We start from the raw sequence: 19659 nt of genomic DNA, 5'->3' as shown, positions 1-19659 counted from the left end.
GGGAGTGAGAGGTGGGGGAGGGAGGGAGGGAGGGAGAGGTGGGGGGGAGGGAGGGAGGGAGAGGTGGGGGGGAGGGAGGGAGGGAGAGGTGGGGGGGAGGGAGGGAGGGAGAGGTGGGGGGGGAGGGAGGGAGAGGTGTGGTGGGCTTCTTGGTGGTGGGGAGATAGAGGGAGGGGCAGGCAGGCAGGCAGCCAAAGATACAGCAGCAGGCTTCGAGCTGTGAAGGGGACTGAGGCCATTTGGACAGGGAGAGGCAGCCACATCGACAGTTTTATATTTACATTTGCAGAATGGGTGCTGCATTGTCAACACCACGTATTATGCAATGGTTCGCCATCAGTTCACTGCATAGGAGAAAATTGATTCGAGCTCACCGCAACAGGAACGTCGTAGCCCGTAGGTTGATGGGCAGGAGACCTTACCCACGTCGACAATATCGAACCAGGCTGCGTTTTCGCAGAGAAGTTGTCACTGAGTTGTGTTAATGGAAGATGAAACAGTTTTAATGAAAAAATATTTTATTGAAAAGTTAACGTCACTCTAATAAAATATTTGTTCTATCAAACTATACTTTTTAATATGACTCTTGAAGATCACTTAAAAACTTTAAGATCACTTATAAACTTGTAAAGTTACAAAACTTACAAAACACTTTCTATGTGAAAAATTTTACACTCGAAGATCACTTAAACTTCATGATCACTTTTTAGATGCAAAATTAAATAAGATACAAAAAAATGAGAGCATTTACACTATAAGATCACTTAAAAACCATAAGATCCCTTATAAGTTGTAACGTAACAAAACTTACAAAACAATTTCAATTTGAAAAACGCTACTACAGCTACATCAAGAACAAGAACAAAAGCAGCAAAGAAAGGCTGCAACCATCTCTCATTGAATGTTCACTTCCTCATGGGGGTGTCATTTGATTGGCTGGGCTGTGTGCCCTTATTGCAGCAGCTACCTCAACCAGGCCCTCCCTGACGGCCTGTGCCGTAATTTGCATGCCCTCCCTGACGGCCTGAGCCGTCGATTGCACTCCCTCGGACATTCCCTCCCTAAGTTCCCGTGTCATTACTGCTATTTCTCCCGTCAGGACCGTCAACTCTTCACCTACTGCATTGACGCCACCGATGAGTGATCGGGTAAGCTCATTGGTCTCCATACCCAATGCCACAACCTGAGCCGCATCTGTTGCACGCTGCATCTCAGGAGAGCGTGTCTCCAATCTCCTTCTCCTCTGCCTGGGTCTGCCTCGTGGCACCGCTACACTGGGAGGTGCGGGCACGGACGGTGGGATGCTCGGTGTTGCAAGCGGCACCACTACACAGGGAGGCGCAGGCTGGGACTGTGGGACGCTCTGTGTTCCAGACGGCTGAACTGGAGGGAGAGGCTCGGACTGGAATGGTGGGATGCTCTGTGTTCCAGACGGCTGAACTGGAGGGAGAGGCTCGGGCTGGAATGGTGGGATGCTCTGTGTTGTAGACGGCAGCACTCGAGTGCGAGGCGTGGGCTGGGATGTTGGACGAATGGGTGTAAACTGCTCGATGATATCAGCAGCAACACTCGGACCCGAAGCGTCGGAATCGAAACCATAGCAGGTGGAACCAGAACCTATGCAAGAGGGAGGCGTAGGCTGGGACGGTAGTGCACTGACTGTAGAATGCTGCATTATACCAGCAGCACCACTGGGACCCGCAACATCGGAAGCGAAACCATGGATGGTGGGACCAAGACCTATGCTAGGGTTGAAACTCTGATGCCCCTTGATGGGGGCTCATAAACATTAAATTGGAAGCTCTCCCCTGCAGACATTTCAGTCATCGCTGCCATCATCCAGTCTGGATCGTCCGCAGCTGGTTGTACTGGTCCTTGTTCTGTACCCTCAGGATCCTCAGGGTTGGCAGCAGCATCGTCATCGTCATCATCATCATCATCATCATCATCATCACCATCATCATCATCATCATGTTCTGCAAAATACATCAGAACAGTCAAATGTTTAACAGCAAGGGAGGGGGCTGGGTGGGTGGCATGGGTACTCTCACACATAGCAGGCCAGGCAGCAGGTTGATTTAAAGGGCCATGATGCATTTTCAGGACTTACCCTCTTCCTCGCGTGCGGGCCCAGCTTGTGCTGTACCGATTGCTTTACTCCATGTCCGACTCATCATAACAGCTACCCTTTGTTCCAAGGGCGTCAGTGGATGCAGATTGGGCACGCCTCCTCCTGTTCGAGTTGTTTCCCTTTTGTTGTGGGCCAATTTCTTCTGCAAAGAGTAAAATATAACTTTTTACAGAGTGTGTCAGTCTGCAAGGTGGGACATACAGATAGCCAGGTTACAATTACGATTAAATTAAAAATGGGAAATATTACTTACACTAACGACTTGACCAAGGTCGTGCCATTTCTTTTTACACTGACTTCCAGATCTCCTGGTATGCACCACTGCGCAGTAATCTTCTGCAACTTGGTTCCAGCGTTTCTTCATTTCTTTTGGTGGCACTTTTATGCGACCTCTGTTGCTGGTATCTAGCTCCTGCCATCTCTGCTCAATTACATTCACTAATATCTCCACTTCCTCATGTAAGAAATTATTTTTTCTTGGTAGAGGTTGATCCATTGCAAAGTTGAATTGGCACTTTTTTTTTCTCCAAACACAGTCCTTAATTTGCAACAGGTACTGCAAGTTTAGCAGTGAAAAGCTGAACTCACTGATTTCAGCAGGTGATTTCTTCAGCAGTGCTGCTAAAAGCACTCCCTCACACACAGAAATATCAATAAAATTAAAATACAAGCCTTTGCAGGGGTCCAAGAACAAATCTTCACGTTTTCTGCAGCACTTTCTAAAATGGCCGAGTGCCAATGTTTTTTTCACACTGCGCGTGCGTGAACGCTCCAACACGCGCGCGCAGCGTTGCCGACAGAGAAAAAAACGAATTTAAATAGTACCCGCCCCCTCCCACTTACAAAATCGGCGCGAGTGTAGGCTCCGCCCCCCCTGCACGCCGCGCCAGGCAGACAAGGAGCTGCAGAACGCACAAGAATCGCGATTTTTTTTTTAGGCACCGTTTTAGGCGCGAAAAACGGGCGCCCAGCTCGGAGGGGCGCCCGTTTTTTTTCTTGTGGAAACTTGAGGCCCATAGTGTTTACCTTGGCTACGCCCGCCGCATATCCTGCGCCTATCATTTCTAATATCCCCCTTTTTTTGTCTAACCTTCCCTTTTAATGTGATAAACCTCAGGGTCTTAGACTCGGGTCCATCTAAGGCCCACAGTGTCAGATTTTTATACATGCTTATTGTTTTTGACCCGCAGGAACTGGGGATCGTTAGATCGGTCAGATTTAGAAATATCGTGATTATCTTCTAGTGTATTCCAAAGTTTATTTTTTTCCTTTGTGTATTTCATTACTAACCCCCCTTTGGTATATGAGGGCACCTTGGAGTTCTCCTCATACACAGGAACATCGTTCCCCCTCCTGTATGATTGTCACAACTTGTACTTCCCTTTGGGGCGGGTAATGGGCTACTAGTTTCTTCCTTGTTCTTGTAGAATTATGAGGGCGGTGGTGATCACGTTTATATGCATTCTGTTGGTAAAACACATCCTGGATATTCTAGGCTTTTAATTAGATTCTTACCATTTCTACTTCTACCTGATTGTTTGCACCGTTTCTCCGGGCATGTGACCTTTCCCAGGTCCATTTTATTATAGCAAGTACCCCTAGTATTGCAAATATTAATGCTAGTCCCCTGAAAAGTCCATCTATGAATGCATCCCTCCACTTCTTATATTCTTTCAGCTGGGACCAATGTTTCCATCGTCCCCCATTCCATCGGCCCTCATCTTTCACCACCGCCTGCACACGTGTCTCTGCTAATCAGCACCTGTGTCGAGGGGCGAGTCCAGATTTTTCTGTTAATACCCTAAACATTACCCTTGCCCCCACCTCGGGTACTACTGCCGGGTCTTTTGTTCCTTTATCCTCGTCTTCCTCTTCCTGCTTATCTCTCACTTCCTGTCGCATACCTTTCAACTGCTTACTTAGTTCCATCACATACTTCCTAATTCTATCGCGTAAAGGTCCTAACTCTACTCCTCCTGTAACTATTCCCTCAGGGAGTTTCATTGCTCGTCCAGTCATTAGTTCGTAAGGGGTGAGTCCTGTTGTGTGGTTTGGTGTAGCACGCAGTCTCATCAATATGGTGGGCAGGATTTCCGGCCATGCCTGTCCGGTTCCCTGGATTGCTTTACTCGGAGGTTTTGAGGGTTCTATTCATTCTTTCTACCATTCGAGAACTCTGGGGATGGTAGGAGATGTGGAATTTCTGCTTAATGTTCAGTATTTTACAAGTTTCCTTCATTACCTTTCCTGTGAAATGAATCCCTTGGTCCGAATCTATCTGAATGGGAAGCCCCCATCTCGGAATTACCTCTTCTGATAGTATACGGACTACCGTGGTTGCGGTGCAATTGCGGGTGGTGAATGCTTCCACCCACCTTGTAAACTGGTCAATAATCACCAAGCAGTACTTCCTTCCCCTGGAGTTTATTAGGGGCCCAGTAAAATCAATCTGTATGTTTTCTCATGGTCCCCATGGGCGGAGTTGGTGCGCCATCCTTATTTTTAATCGCTTTTCCCAGATTATATTGGGCGCACGTAACACAGTGCTGACAATGTTTAGCAACGTCGCACCCAATTCCCGCCACCACCAATCCCGTGAGATATTGGATATCATGGCGTTATGCCCGGCATGGTTAATGCCGTGGTGTAACTCCATGATAATTTGCCGAATGCAGGAAGGGGCCAACACCTTTCTGTCCTTTCTCCACACGGAATCTATACCAGGTGATCCCCCTTCCTCTCCCATTCTGCTCTTTCTTCCTCGTTTGTATGTGTGTGCAGTTTAACTATGTTTATGTCCTCCTCTGTGGTACAGACGGACTCTATCTTTATGTCTGAGGATGTGGCCGCTTCTCGGGCGGCATTGTCTGCAGCCTCATTTCCACGCTGTTTTTCATCCACTACTCGTTGATGGGCCTTTACCTTTATCACTGCTGCTTTAGCTGGTTTGCTGGCTGCTTCTAATAGTAATTTTATACGTTCATCGTGTTTGATGGCCTCGCCACCAGAGGTAACAAACCCTTTCCTTCCCCATGCTACCATGTAGTCATGTACTACCCCAAAGGCATATCTGTTATCTGTATATATATTCACTGTCTTTCCCTCTGCCAGTAATAAGGCTTCCGTCAGTGCAGTTAATTCTGCTACTTGGGCCGAAAGGCCTCCGTCCAGTGCTCCCTGCATCACTACCTCAAGATTCTGGTTTAATACCGCCCATCCCGTACGTGGGTGGCCATCGACATACCATCGGGACCTGTCCACATACAATGTGAGGTTTTCGAGAGCTACCTCACTTACATTCCCTGGGGAATCTTCCCATTCTAATGCGTTACACTCGTTATGCGTTAGGCTCCCCCCTAGTGAGGATTTCTTCTGCCGGGTTTTCCCCGGTGTCTCTAACTATCTTTACTGATTCATCATGGGGCAGTAAAACGGCTTCCCACTTCGCTCGGCGGACATTGGAGACGGCCCGGAGCTTTCCAGTATTCAACATTTCTACCAGAGTGTGTTTGGTGTGTAGGACAATTTCGCCTGTCATACGACAGGTTCGCTGACCTTGACTGCCCACGTAGCACAGTCTAGTGCAGCCTCGCATCTGGACAAACCCGCGGTTACTGGTGATTGTTAGGTTGAATAGTAAGCTATGGGTCTCATTCTGTCCCCGTGCATTTCTGTCTCTCATCAGAGAAAATGGCATTTTTAGATTGTTTCCAAACTTTTAGTATTTTTTTTTTTTTTAAAACTGTTTAGTATTATTTCTTTTACAAAGGTTTCCAAACCCAAGATTTTCCAATACCACTAAAATGTTTATCAAGAAGAATATCTCAGAATCCCAATTCAAATACTGTACTGCAAATCTTTTTATTTAAATCTCTTTTTACTAAACTAGAAGCTTTCACGTTATTTAAAATAAGATCCTACACAAAGGAAACGAGGGCAAAGCTTCCCCAGCCTGTAGCCTCAAGAAACCCAAGCAGGCTTTTAAAAAAAAAATTACACTCTCCCTTCTTTATCTCACATATACTAAATTTATTATCTTTCAACCCAATGTAATCAATGATTACGTCTTTCTTTTTACACAAGTAATTGGGCATCACGGCCTGCAATAACCAAATTGAAAAGACAACACTTTGTTTACGATTCTAATTGATTTAAAATGAGCCACACATTTCTAATTGAAGTTTTATCTTTTGTTAAGCAAACCCATCCTTTGTGCATTTCCTAGCTCCGTAACTTATCAAAATAAATCCACATCTGTGTTTCTAATTTTATGGGCCCAAGTTTCGGCCTCAGTTGCTCCTGATTTTTTGGAGCAACTGGTGTAGAACGGAGTATCTTAGAAATTCAATTTCTCAGCATTTAGTTTGCTCCAGTTCTAGTCAGTTAGAACAGTTTCACTTTGGAACATAATTTTTTTTTCCAAAAGGGGGCGCGTCCGGCCACTTACGCCTGTTTTCAAAGTTTCGGCAGTGAAAACTTACTCCAAACTAACTTAGAATGAAGTGAAGATTTTTGTACGTTCAAAAAACCTTGTCTACACTTTAGAAAATCAGGCGTAGGTTACAAATTAGGCGTAGGGAACGAGGTGGGGGGGGAAAGGGAAGTCATTAAATTCTACAATCAATCCTTAGTTATACTTATACAAATATTTTACAAATAAATCCAACCTGAATAAAAATTTATAAGCAAAGAAAAGATTAAATAAACCATGTTCCTACCTGTGTGAAACAGCAGCAGCCTTCGAGCTGCTGTGCTTCAGGCAGGCCTTTCATGTTGGAGACAGACAGGGGTGTGGCGTCAGTGTCTCGACGGCAGCCCCAACAGTGGCAGCAAGCAGCCTTCGAGCTGAGCTGCTGTGCTGCAGGCAGGCCTTCATTCTCTTAGTGGCTGGCCGGCAGCCGAAGGATCAACACCGGACGCACGCAGCTTTTCAAGGGGGCTGAGGCCATTCGGCCATGGGATAGGAGCGGCGTCAGTGGCTGGCCGGCAGCCGAAGGATCAACACCAGACGCACGCAGCTTTTCAAAGGGATTGAGGCCATTCAGCCACGCTTAAGGGGCGGCGTCAGTGGCTCGATAGCAGCCGAGTCCTTTTAAAAATGGCCGAGTGCCAATGTTTGTTTGACACTGCGCGTGCGCGCACGCTCCAACGCGCATGCGCAGGGTTGCCGGCACCACGTTGGCTAATTTAAATTGGACCCGCCCCCCACTACTTACAGAATTGGCGCAAGTGTTTGGCTCCGCCCCCCGCTGTGAAGAGCGGGCCGCGCCAAGCTGAAATCGAGCTCCGAGGAGCCGGAGAATATCTAAGTTTTTTTTCTAGCGCACTTTTAGGCGCGAAGAACAGGCGTCCAGCTCGGAGGTGTGCCGTTTTCAGCGCGGGCCGAAACTTGGGGCCAAAGTATCATTCAATTCTAGGTACACAATTCAACTTCTTCACATTTTCTTAAACTTCCCACATCTGGGACAATACTACAAAGGTTAAAAACTTGCAGCTCACTGCCCAGAAAAGTGGGTGGAGCTAAAACAAAGATACAGATGCACTATTTCTCTTTTAAAAGACCAGTTTTCAGACAACTGGAAAATTCATTAATTCCCACCTCAAATATTCTACAGTCAAGAAAAATTCCATGCAACCACTTTCATTCAGCAAAGCTTATCTTTCTCTTCCTCAGCACAAAAGCTGAAGCTTCTGTGTTGGTGTTATATTCTTCTTCGATCTACCCACTCTATCTCCTACTCTTAATTTGTGAAATTCCTCTAATTGAGACCTGGCCATGGCCTTATATTGCAAACATTGACAGACCACCATCAAACCTGCTTTGGCCGTCTGTTTATTTGCCTTTCTCCCACCATAATTTTTGTTTTGCGGGGTCTTCTTTGGGATCCCATCCGTCATTTAACATAGCAACTATCAATTTTTTATGGTAGTCAGCAAAATACCTACTCAGCGAACCTCCCGGCCCCTAATCTAGCATATCTTTGCACACCATCTATTTTTGGTACATCTACCCCTCTATCGGTTCGTTGTCCCCTTTAACCTGGTTTCCTCAAACCTAGGGTCTGCAATTACAAACCTACGAAGCTGATCCTACTTTGATAATTACTATTGTGACCTTTTAACTATCCTCAAGTCTTTTACACAATTACAGTCCTTTCTCACAAGTTCGGACATCCCAGGTGACCGACACGTTTCGAGGGAGATTCCATCAGATTTATGAGTGGTATTTAAAATATACTCACTCTTGATGGTCTGCAAATGTCCATCTGTCTTTCGCCCGGGTGTGTCCTGCCAGACTACGCCATTTGATGTGGAGTATAACAAAGACATTCAACACAGGCCTGTTGTGGAGAAAAGAATTGTTTAATTGCTTGATCAAGGGAGACACGGTGTACACCAGTTCCTTAACTGGATGTCTTCCCAATCGTTCTCGTCGAACACTTTAGGAGCTGCTTCTTTTATACAGAATTCTTTGTAAAGTAAGCATTTACGTTATCATTTCTACCACGTGACAATTTTTTTTCGTTTTGTTACAGATTGTTTAATTTCAACTTTGTTAATTGTTTCACATCCTCCTTGGGTATGAACATATGTACCTTGCATCCTGATACTAACAGGAACTTCTAAGTTCTGAATACAACAGGAAGCCACTTCCTAGGCCTATGACCTTAGCTCTGAATAACAGGAACTGTACCATTGTCCGACAGTTGCACCTGCTAACTCTGCCACATCAGCAAATTGTGTTTTTGCCTTCCTAATCTAAAACGTGTTTAACTCTTTAATTCCCGCTTCACCCTATTTGTCTTATCACTGTTTTTTCTTACCTGGACCCTATTTGTTAATGCACTCTTTTGTTTGTATGCTCTGACCCTTCCTGACATAATCTGGTTATCCTTACCACAATCACTTTCCTGCATTGCTTCCTTTTCTTTTCTCTTTAGCATTCTAGATTTCTCTCCACTGCAACCGTCCTCCTTCCCCTCCCCCCCACCCGGCCTTATTTAGTTTAAAGCCCTGTCTACCTCCCTAGTTATTCGGTTCGCTGGAACTCTGGTCCCAGCATAGTTCAGGTGTAATCCGGCCCCACGAAACAGATCTCTCTTTGCCGAGTATTTGTGCCAGTGCCCCACAAATTGAAACCCAATTCTCCCACACCAGCCTCTGAGCCACGCTTTCATCTCCCTGATTCTATTGACCCTATGCCAATTTGCTCGTGGCTCAGGTAATAATGTAGAGATTATTATCTTTAAGGTTCGGCTTTTCAATTTAGTCCCTAGCTGTTCAAACTCTCAGCAGTACCTCACCTACGTGTACCATGACAACTGAATCCTCCCCTTCCAAGTTTTTCTCCAGCCCGGATGAGATGTCCTTTACCCTGGCACCGGGTACGCAACACAGTCTTTGGGACGCACGCTCTCGGCTGCTATCCGCCTAACTATACTGTCCCCGACTACAACCACCTGCCTCTTTACTCTCCCCACTTGAATGGCTTTCTGTACCACGGTGCCTTGGTCAGTCTGCTCGTCCTCCCCACAGTCTGCACACATGTCCACAAGGGTTTTGCAAGAACCTCAAATCTATTGGACAAGTGCAGGGACTGAGGCTCCTGCAATACTACCTCCTGGATCCCCTTACCTGCTTCACTCGCAGTCACACCCTCCTGTCCCTGACCACGTGTCAATTCTAAAGTATTTAATCTAGAGGGTGTGGCTGCCTCCTGGAGTAAAAGGTCCAGGTAACTTTCTCCCTCCCTGATGTCTGGCAATGTCTGCAGCTCAGACTCCAGCTCCTCAACTCGGAGCCAAAGTCCGTTGAGCTACAGACACTTACCGCAGATGTAGTCGCCCTGGACCAAAACGTCCAGAAGCTCCCACATATTGCACCAGCAACACATAGAAACATAGAAAATAGGTGCAGGAGCAGGCCATTCAGCCCTTCTAGCCTGCATCGCCATTCAATGAGTTCATGGCTGAACATGCAACCTCAGTACCCCATTCCTGCTTTCTCACCATACCCCTTGATCCCCCTAGTAGTAAGGACCCCATCTAACTCCTTTTTGAATATATTTAGTGAATTGGCCTCAACAACTCTCTGCGGTAGAGAATTCCACAGGTTCACCACTCTCTGGGTGAAGAAATTCCTCCTCATCTCGGTCCTAAATGGCTTACCCCTTATCCTTAGACTGTGAACCCTGGTTCTGGACTTCCCCAACATTGGGAACATTCTTCCTGCATCTAACCTGTCTAACCCCGTCAGAATTTTAAACGTTTCTATGAGGTCCCCTCTCATTCTTCTGAACTCCAGTGAATACAAGCCCAGTTGATCCAGTCTTTCTTGATCGGTCAGTCCCGCCATCCCGGGAATCAGTCTGGTGATAGAAACATCTCCTGTTTTCCCATTATTTTATTTAATTAATTAGTTTAACGTTAATCAAGTATTTACCCTATATAGTTTGTTAAATTAGTTAAACTAATAAAGGTTAGTTTTTAGAATTTAGTTATATGCTATATGTTAATTTAAAAGAAAAACTTAGCCCACAATCACTACCAATCATTTACCTGCCTTACCTGTGATGTCACACAGCAGAGTTCTCCTCACCCGGAGCCGTGCGATCTCCTGGGAGAGGCAAAAAAAGATAAAACCCAGGCCAATTGGGGAAAAAATCTGGGAAAATTCCTCTCCGACCCAAACAGCCGATCGAAACTAGTCCAGATCACACTGGTCGTACGCTGTGGTTTTTATCCCCACTCTCGGGCCTCGGTCTGCTCCCGCTCAGGTACGCTGCCATTCTGCAGAAAAAGTTAGAAAAACAAGGCAAAGCAACACCTCCCACCCCCACTTCACCAAACTCTCCCACTTACCAAACTCTGTTTTCCCACTCTGAGCTGCTGCACTTCGTGCTAACAGTCATTGGTTTTTAAACTGCTTGTGGCTCAGATGAGTCATCACTGGTCAGCTGTTCAAAGAACCGGCGTTAACCAGTTTTAACTAACTGCCTATTTAGCAAACTACTGGAGAGTTTGTCTCTACTTAAGCCTGAAAGAATCCTAAATATTTAACTGTTAATCTTACTTAGAGGCTACTAGCAATTGCCACTAGCCTCCAAATGGTATAAGAGCGATTAACCCTCAAGACTCTCCCACTTATCAAACTCTGTTTTCCCACTCTAAGCTGCTGCTTCAGCCCTCATCGTTGGAAGAGGATGGTGTGGTCTACTGTGTCAAAGGTTGCAGACAGGTTGAGGTAGGATAGTTTATCATTGTCAGTCACATAGGATGTAATTTATGACTTTGATGACCCATTTCAATCCTGTGGCAAGGGAGGAAACCTGGTTGGAGAGATTCAAATATGGAGTTATGGGAAAGATGGACACGAATTTGGGAAGCGACAGCATATTCAAGAACTTTGGAGAGGAAAAGGAGGTTGGAGGTAGGGCAGTATAGTTTGCAAGGATGGAGGGGTTAAGGGGGCTTTTTGAGGAGAGGAGTGATTATGACAGATTTGAGAGGGGCACAGTACTTGAGGTGAACTGTTAACAATATCAGCTAACATGGGGGCCAGGAAGGGAAGTTAGATGGTCAGCAATTTAGTGGGAAAAGGGTCAAGGGAACAGGAGGTGGTTCTCATGGACAAGGTGAACTTGGCGAGACAACATACCAGCTGTAATGCTGAAGATTGTTACAGGACAGCTACAACTCTAGCATCTACCTAAGAATGTAGAAAATTGGCCAGATATGTCCTGTCCACAAAGCAGGACAAATCCTACCCAGCCAATTACCACTCCGTCTGCAAAGTGATCAAAGGAGTCGCCAACAACTCAGCAATAACCTGCTCACCGATGCTCAGTTTGGGTTCTGCCAGGGCCAATCAGCTCCAGCCCTCATTACAGCCTGGATCCAAGCAGAGCTGATTTACACTGAGGAGGTGAGTGACTGCACTTGGCATCAAGGCAGCATCAGGTCGAATGTGGCACCAAGAAGCCCCCATAAAACTAAAGTCAATGGGGATCGGGGGAAAATTCTCTAGTGGCTAGTCATACGTAGTAGTAGTAGTAGTAGTAGTAATACAAAGGAAGATGGTTATAGTTATATCCAATGTTCCCTCATTTTTTGGGGATGTGCAGTCCATTCAGTTTTTACATTGAAAAAACCGGTCCCAGGCTGTGCAGGACCGGAAGGGAGGTGCGCAAATGTTGGTTGCATCTCAATCTCAAGACATCGCTACAGGAGTTCCTCTGGGCAGCATCTTCGGCCCAACTATCTTCAGCTGTTACAGCAATAACCTTCCCTCTATCATAAAATCAGAAATGGGGATATTCGCTGATGATTGCAGTGTCCAGCTCCATTTGCAATTCCTTAGATAATCAACCAGTCCATACCTCACGCAGCAAGACCTGGATAACATCCGGGCTTGAGCTGATAAGTGGCAAGTAACATTTGCACCATAAGTGCCACACAATGTCCACCTCCAACAAGACATATTCAACCATCTCCCCTTGATATTCAATGGTATTAAAAATCACAAAATCACCCACCATCAATATCCTGTGAGTTGCCTTAGAGAATCTCAACTGCACCAGCCACGTAAATGCCATGGCTACTAAAGCAGGTCAGAGGTTGGGTATTGTGGTGAGTGTCTCACCTCCTGACTCCCCAAAGCCTCTCCACCACCTACAAGGCAAAAGTCAAGAGTGTGATGGAATACTTTCCACTTGCCTGGATGGGTGCAGCTGCAACAACACTCAAGAAGCTCAACACATTCCAGGACAAAGCAGTCCACTTAATTGACATTCCATTCACCAGCTTAAGTATTTCTTCCCCTTCACCAGCGGCTGCAATGTGCATCGTCTACAGAATATATTGCAGCAAATCACTAAGACTTCTTCGGCAGCACCTCCCAAATCTGCAACCTCCACAACCTAAAAGGACAACGGCAGCAGATGCATGGGAACACCATCATGTCCACGTTAATAAATGAGAGTTACAGATTGCCCTAATAACAACCACACTGTTTGAGATCGAAGTGAGGCCTTGGGGTGAAACTTGGGAGTCCTGCCAATGTAGTGGTCACAACAAAGCCGCTGTGATGGGTAAAGGCTTTTAGACATGCATATGTTGTTGAAATATGTAGATGTGTGCTAATGGACTGAAGGACTCTGCATTGTGCCAGAGACTACCATATAAAACAAGGTCGGTTCCAGTTTGAAGAGAGAAAACAGTGTATAAGACGTTTGTTTTAAGGGAAAAAAAGTCAAAAAGATGAACGCATGCCTATATTCTATCAGCTGACAAAACTCTGCTTGTAAATTGCATATTCTTTTAAATTGTTTAAAAATAGTGATTGTAACCATCAAATTACTTTGTTACTATTAAACTGAACAGCAGAAGGATGTATTTAATAACAAAGTCACATTGCCATTCATTCATCGTGGCAGAGTTAAAATTCTGGAACTCCCTACTTAACAGCACTGAGGAATACCTTCAAGATGACCATCACCTTCTCAAAGGCAATGGCGTTGAGCAACAAATGCCGGCCTTGCCAGTGATGCCATTTTTTTTTTTTAAATTGATCAATTGGATAGCATCCAGAACAGTGCAAATTCAGCTTCTTTTGTGCAAAGAGCTTATTTAATTGCCTCCATACCTGGAAAATAAATCATTTGGAATTCTATAATGGAGTACAAACAAGATTAAATAAAGACTTCAACAGGTTATAAAAAAAGCTAATTTAATTAGTATTTCAAGCATTTAAATGGCAAATTATTTAATTCAGAACAGAGTGCCAAACAACAGGTTCTGCTTGGTTTCGATTCACATTATTTATATATCCCCACTGCACAGACTGGGGGGAAAAAAAAATAAGAGTGAAAAATGTATATTTCACAAAGAAGTTAAATGAAAATATCTTAAAATCTCTAAACCACTATTTCATTCTAAAGTTACAAATAAATCAAACCCAATTCAGTTTGACTTCTTACATCAGTAACACCGGGTGTATTTTCCTATAATGCTATTTAACACTGGCATTAACCAGTTTAAAATAAATAGGGCGATGCTAGTATAAAAACAATGCTGATGGGAAAATATACCCCACTGTGTTGATACTCTGACCAAAAATGCATACGAATGTTGGCATTTATTGCCATTCATACCGTTATGGTTCCACCAATCAACAACGTATCACATGTTCCATTTTACCTGCAAATACTCAGTAATTGTTTAGTGAGGGGAGAAGAAAACATTTTGAACTATTCTTTCATAGAAAGCTTTTCAGTTACATCAAGAAAGCACATGCATTTGCTTTCATTTTAAACCAAAAATTATCTGGACATATAGTTAACTTATCAATGCATGTAGACAATCTCTTATCCTGTTGCAGATGTGAAAGCTGTCATATTAACAATTGTGTTCCTTTGTGTATGAGCTTCTGATGTTCTTTGCAACAATTCTGCTCCATCATCTGAAGAATCACTGTCTGGATATATCCCAACAGAGACCAAAGATGGAGCCACCTCCCTCAGATCATCCATCGGACTTGCTTCTGATACAGAAGTCTGTAGTATCATCTTTAGCCTCTGAATCCCTGTGAATTAGAAAAGCCTAACATTAGACGCTAATTTTGTCATGGAACCGACATATTTGCTGTATCTAAATATATTACTTAATTTACCAGAGGATCATAGAATGGTTACAGCACAGGAGGCCATTCGGCCTGTGCTGGATTTCTGCAAGAGAATTTCAGCTAGTCCCACTCCCCCGCCCTTTCCCCGTAGCCCTGCAATTTATTTTCCTTCAGGTACTTATCCAATTCCCTTTTGAAAGCCACAACTGAATCTGCCTCCACCACCGCCTCAGACAGTGAATCCCACATCCTAACCACTCGCTGCGTAAAAAAGTCTTTCCTCAGATCGCCTCTGGTTCTTCTGGCAATGACCTTAAATCTGTGTCCTCTGGTCCTCGACCCTTCTGCCAATGGGAACAGTTTCTCTCTATCTACACTGTCCAGACCCTCATGATTTTGAATACCTCTATCAAATCTCCTCTCAATCGTCTCTGCTCCAAAGAGAACAGCCCCAAGTCCAGTTTATCCACATAACTGAGGTTCCTCATCCCTGGAATCAAATCTTGTAAATCTTTGCTGCACCCTCTCTAAGGCCTTAACATCCTCCCTAAAGTGTGGTGCCCAGAATTGGACACAATACTCCAGTTGAGGCCGAACCAGTGTTTTATACAGGTTCATCATCATTTCCACACTTTTGTACTCTAATCATGAAGCCAGGATCCCATAAGCTTTTTAACTGCTTTCTCAACCTGCCGTGCCACCCTCAATGATTTGTGCATATACCCCCAGGTCTCTCTGTTCATGTACCCTTTTTAGAATTGTATCTTTTATTTTATATTGCCTCTCCTCGTTCTTCCTACCAAAATGCAACACTTCGCACTTTTCTGCGTTAAATTTCACCTGCCAAGTGTCCGCCCATTCCACCAGCCTATGTCTTCTTGAAGTCTATCACCATCCTCCTCACCATTTACTATACTTCCAAGTTTTGTGTCGTCGGCAAATTTTGAAACTGTGTCCTGTACACCCAAGTCTAAGTCAATAATATATATAGCAACAAAAGCAGTGGTTCTGGGTGACACCACTGCATACCTTCCTCCAGTCTGAAAAACAACTGTTCACCACTACTCTCTGTCACTTAGTCAATTTTGTATCCATGCTGCCACTGCCCCTTTTATTCCCTGGGCTTCAACTTTGCTGGCAAGCCTATCCATGTGGCACTTTATCAAACACCTTTTGAAAGTCCATGTACACCACAACAACCACATTGCCCTCATCAACCTTGTTACCTCATCAAAAAGCTCAATCAAGTTAAACACGATTTGCGCCTTTAACAAATCCTTTCCTTAATTAATCTTGTCCAAGTGACTTAATTTTGTTTCTAAAACCTTCCCAACTACCGAGGTTAAACTGACTGGCCTGCAGTTGCTGGGTTTATCCTTACACCCTTTTATGAACAAGGGTGTAACATTTGCAATTCTCCAGTCCTCTGGCACCAGCTCAGGATTCCAAGGAGGTTTGGAAGATTATAATAGCCAGTACCTCTGCAATTTCCACTTTACTTCCATCAGCATCCGAGAATGCATCCCATCTGGTCCTGTATCTACTTTAAGTACAGCCAGCTTTTCTGGTACCTCCTCCTTATCAATTTTTATCCCATCCAATATCTCAACTACCTCCTCTTTCATTATGACTTTGGCAGCATTTTCTTCCTTGGTAAAGACAGATGCAAAGTACTAATTTAATACCTCAGCCATGCTTTCTGCTTCCATGCATAGGACTCCTTTTTGGTCCCTGATCAGCCCCACCCCTCCTCTAACTACTCATTTACAATTGATAGAAACATAGAAAATAAGTGCAGGAGTAGGCCATTCGGCCCTTCGAGCCTGCACTGCCATTCAATGAGTTCATGGCTGAACATGCAACTTCAGTACCCTATTTCTGCTTTCTTGCCATACTCCTTGATCCCCCTAGTAGTAAGAACTACATCTAACTCCTTTTTGAATATATTTAGTGAATTGACCTCAACAACTTTCTGTGGTAGAGAATTCCACAGCTTCACCACTCTCTGGGTGAAGAAGTTTCTCCTCATCTCGGTCCTAAATGGCTTCCCCCTTATCCTTAGACTGTGACCCCTAGTTCTGGACTTCCCCAACATTGGGAACATTCTTCCTGCATCTAACCTGTCTAAACCCGTCAGAATTTTAATAGTTTCTATGAGATCCCCACTCATTCTTCTGAACTCCAGTGAATATAATCCCAGTTGATCCAGTCTTTCTTGATATGCCAATCCTCAAAAAAGGCAACAGATCCGGATGAGAAAATTGTAAGCCCATTAACGTGACCGCAGATATAGGAAAGTTGTTAGAAAGGATCATTAGTGACACTCTGCCAGCTTGACAGAGAAAGAATTACCTGGGTTTCACAATGCGGTTTCTGGAAAAGGTGATCATTTTTTTTACCAACCTTGTTGAATTCGTCGAGGAGGTGACCTTTGTCAATGGATGGAGGTAGCCCTTGAGACATTGGCCCTGAAATTCCGATGTCCCGGGTCCGTACGAAGTTCCTATGGACCTGGGAAGGCATCGGAAAATCCGATTTTCAGCGCACAATGCGCATGTGCTGAAAACCGGCTTTTCCGATCTGTCAAGTTTCTGGTTTGACAGATCATCCGCAGATCGGGAGCAAGGACACGTGCAGGGCAAGATTTCCGATATTTGTCCTTTAAAATCTTGCGCCTGAAAAAGCAGGCGTATAGCCTACTTTTACAGACTCAAGTGTTTAAAAATACAGAACTATTTAAAAATAGTTATAAAAACATTTTATTTTTAAAAACCTTTCCCACAACTGTAAGTTTATTTTAAGGCTTAATTAAAACAACTTTAAAAAAAGTCGGGAAATTATTTTTTTTAATGAGTACTTTAATTTAAATGAATGTTAAATATGTAGTTTATTTTCTATTTTTTATTGTGTTTTGGGTGTTTGTGGGGGGGTGGGGGGTTCATTCATAGTAATAGGAGTTGTGGATTTACAGAACTCCTATTACTATGAATGAGAAAATATACTAACCGGATTGGCTGCTGTCTCCAGATCCGACCTGCGACGTCCCGTGTGCACGCGCTGCGACGCGCAGTCACCAGAGGCCTCAGGCTCGGATGTTCAAATGGGCGCAGCAGCAACAGGTAAGTGCGCATCTTTTTTTCCCTATTTCACTCGTTTGCCCGCGGGAAGACCTCAATCGAATTTCAGGCTCATTATTGCCTAGAAAATGGATCGTGCCCAGTTTGGGTGCGCAATACATGCTGCACGCGGCAGTGAGGATAGTAGGCGGACAAGAGTGAATTAGTCCGCCTGATTCATTTGCCCATTACTGGCTAGCTCCAGTATCCTGTGAAGCGGGAGCACCGCAATCAAATTTCTAGGCCTATATATTTGGATATTGAAAAGATTTTGACAAGGTTACACACACAAGGTTACCATACAAGATAGTCCTGTCGGATTGGAGGGAAAATCATGGGTTGAATATGGAATTGGTTGCATTCTCATAGTCAGAGGGCTGTCATTAATAGTAGCAGCTTTGTGTGGAGACGAGTGAAGTCATGCAAGAATATTGCTCTTCATGATTTACATCAATAGCGTGGATGAAAGCATTGAAAATACTGCCCACAAGTTTTCAGATGACAAATCTTCAGAATCCATTGACAAAAAAAATACAACCTATGGGGAATCGGCCTGCATCAGGCAGATAACATTTAATGCAGATAAATATAGTATTATGCACGTAGGTATCGCTAATGACAAGGATTTGCATACCCTGCTGGGTTCCAAATTGAAGTCTTTTGAGCAGGAGAGACACTTAGAAGACTCAAGAACATAAATAGGAGGAGTAGGCCATTTGGCCCCTCAAACCTGCTCTTTCATTCAATAACATCATAGCTGATCTTCTACGTCAACTCCACTGTCCTGCACTCGTCCCATATCCCTTGATATCCAAAAACCTATCGATCTCTGTCTTGAATATACTCAACGACAGAGCCTCTACAGCCCTCTGGGGTAGAAAGTTCCAAAGATTCACTACCCTCTGAGTGAAGAAGTTTCTCCTCACCTCAGTCCCAAATGGCCCCTTATTCTGAGACTGTGACCCCTGGTTCTTAGACTCCCCAGCCAGGGGAAATATCGTCCCGGCATCTATCCTGTCAAACCCTGTCCGAATTTTGTATGTTTCAATGAAATCACCTCTCATTCTTCTAAACACGAGAGAATATTGGCCTAGTCTACTCAATCTCTCCTCATATGACAACCCCCCCCACCCCTATTTTTACACTCCGTCCACCTTGCAATAAAGCCCATCATCCCATTTGCCTTCCAAATTACTTGCTGTACCTGCATGCTAACTTTTTATGTTTCATGTACAAGGACTCCCAGATCCCTCTGTACCATAACATTCTCTCTACATTTAAATAATATTTTGCTTTTCTATTCTTCCTACCAAAGTGGATAACTTCATAGTCTCCCTCATTATATTCCATCTGCCAAATTTTTGCCCACTCACTTAATCTATTTATATCGCTTTGCCGACTCTGTGTCCTCCTCACAACTTGCTTTCCCACCTATCTTTGTATCGTCAGCAAATATGACTACAGTACACTTGGTCCCTTTATCCAAGTCATTAATATAGATTGTAAATAGTTGAGGTCTCAGCACCGATCCCTGTGGCACCCCACTATTTACAATTTGCCAACCTGAAAATGACCCATTTATCTCAACTCAATCTTTTCTGTTAGTTAGCCAATCCTCTATCCATTCTAATATATTACCCCCAACACCGTGAGCTATCTTGTACCTTTTATGTGACACTTTATCGAATGCCTTTTGGAAATCCAAATAATCTACAGCTATTGGTTCCCCTTTATCCACCCTACTCCTTACATCCTCAAAGAACTCTAATAAATTTGTCAAACACGATTTCC

The 19659-nt window shown here is 44.2% G+C and overlaps 2 protein-coding genes across 2 annotated transcripts in view; both read right to left on the bottom strand.

The window, feature by feature from the left end:
* Positions 1-745: 745 nt before the first annotated feature.
* On the bottom strand, positions 746-9075 carry LOC139263836 (clusterin-associated protein 1-like). The gene is made up of 3 exons (XM_070879896.1): positions 8374-9075; positions 2111-2273; positions 746-1976 (listed from the first exon to the last, which is right to left on the bottom strand). Exons 1-3 carry the CDS (start codon positions 8395-8397, stop codon positions 1741-1743), a joined length of 423 nt encoding a protein of 140 aa, XP_070735997.1. The 5' UTR covers positions 8398-9075; the 3' UTR covers positions 746-1740.
* Positions 9076-13841: 4766 nt separating this feature from the next.
* The window catches only part of LOC139264386 (1-aminocyclopropane-1-carboxylate synthase-like protein 1), an 83323-nt gene continuing 77505 nt past the window's right edge, over positions 13842-19659 (bottom strand). The window contains exon 14 of the mRNA XM_070880755.1: positions 13842-14713. Coding sequence (XP_070736856.1) covers positions 14496-14713 — 218 coding nt within the window. The 3' untranslated portion in view covers positions 13842-14495. The remainder of the gene's footprint in view (positions 14714-19659) is intronic.

The sequence above is a fragment of the Pristiophorus japonicus genome, chromosome 5, assembly GCF_044704955.1.
Source record: "Pristiophorus japonicus isolate sPriJap1 chromosome 5, sPriJap1.hap1, whole genome shotgun sequence".
In the NCBI taxonomy this organism is placed as follows: domain Eukaryota; kingdom Metazoa; phylum Chordata; class Chondrichthyes; family Pristiophoridae; genus Pristiophorus; species Pristiophorus japonicus.
The sequence above is the reverse complement of the archived record's forward strand: the minus strand, read 5'-3'. Positions and strand labels throughout refer to the sequence as shown.

Coding starts and splice junctions, on each gene's coding strand:
- LOC139263836 (XM_070879896.1), bottom strand. CDS start 8,397: ATGGACATTTGCAGACCATCAAGA. Junction 2,274..8,373: donor ACATTTGCAGACCATCAAGA/GTGAGTATATTT, acceptor TACTCTTTGCAG/AAGAAATTGGCCCACAACAA. Junction 1,977..2,110: donor GCCCGCACGCGAGGAAGAGG/GTAAGTCCTGAA, acceptor TGTATTTTGCAG/AACATGATGATGATGATGAT.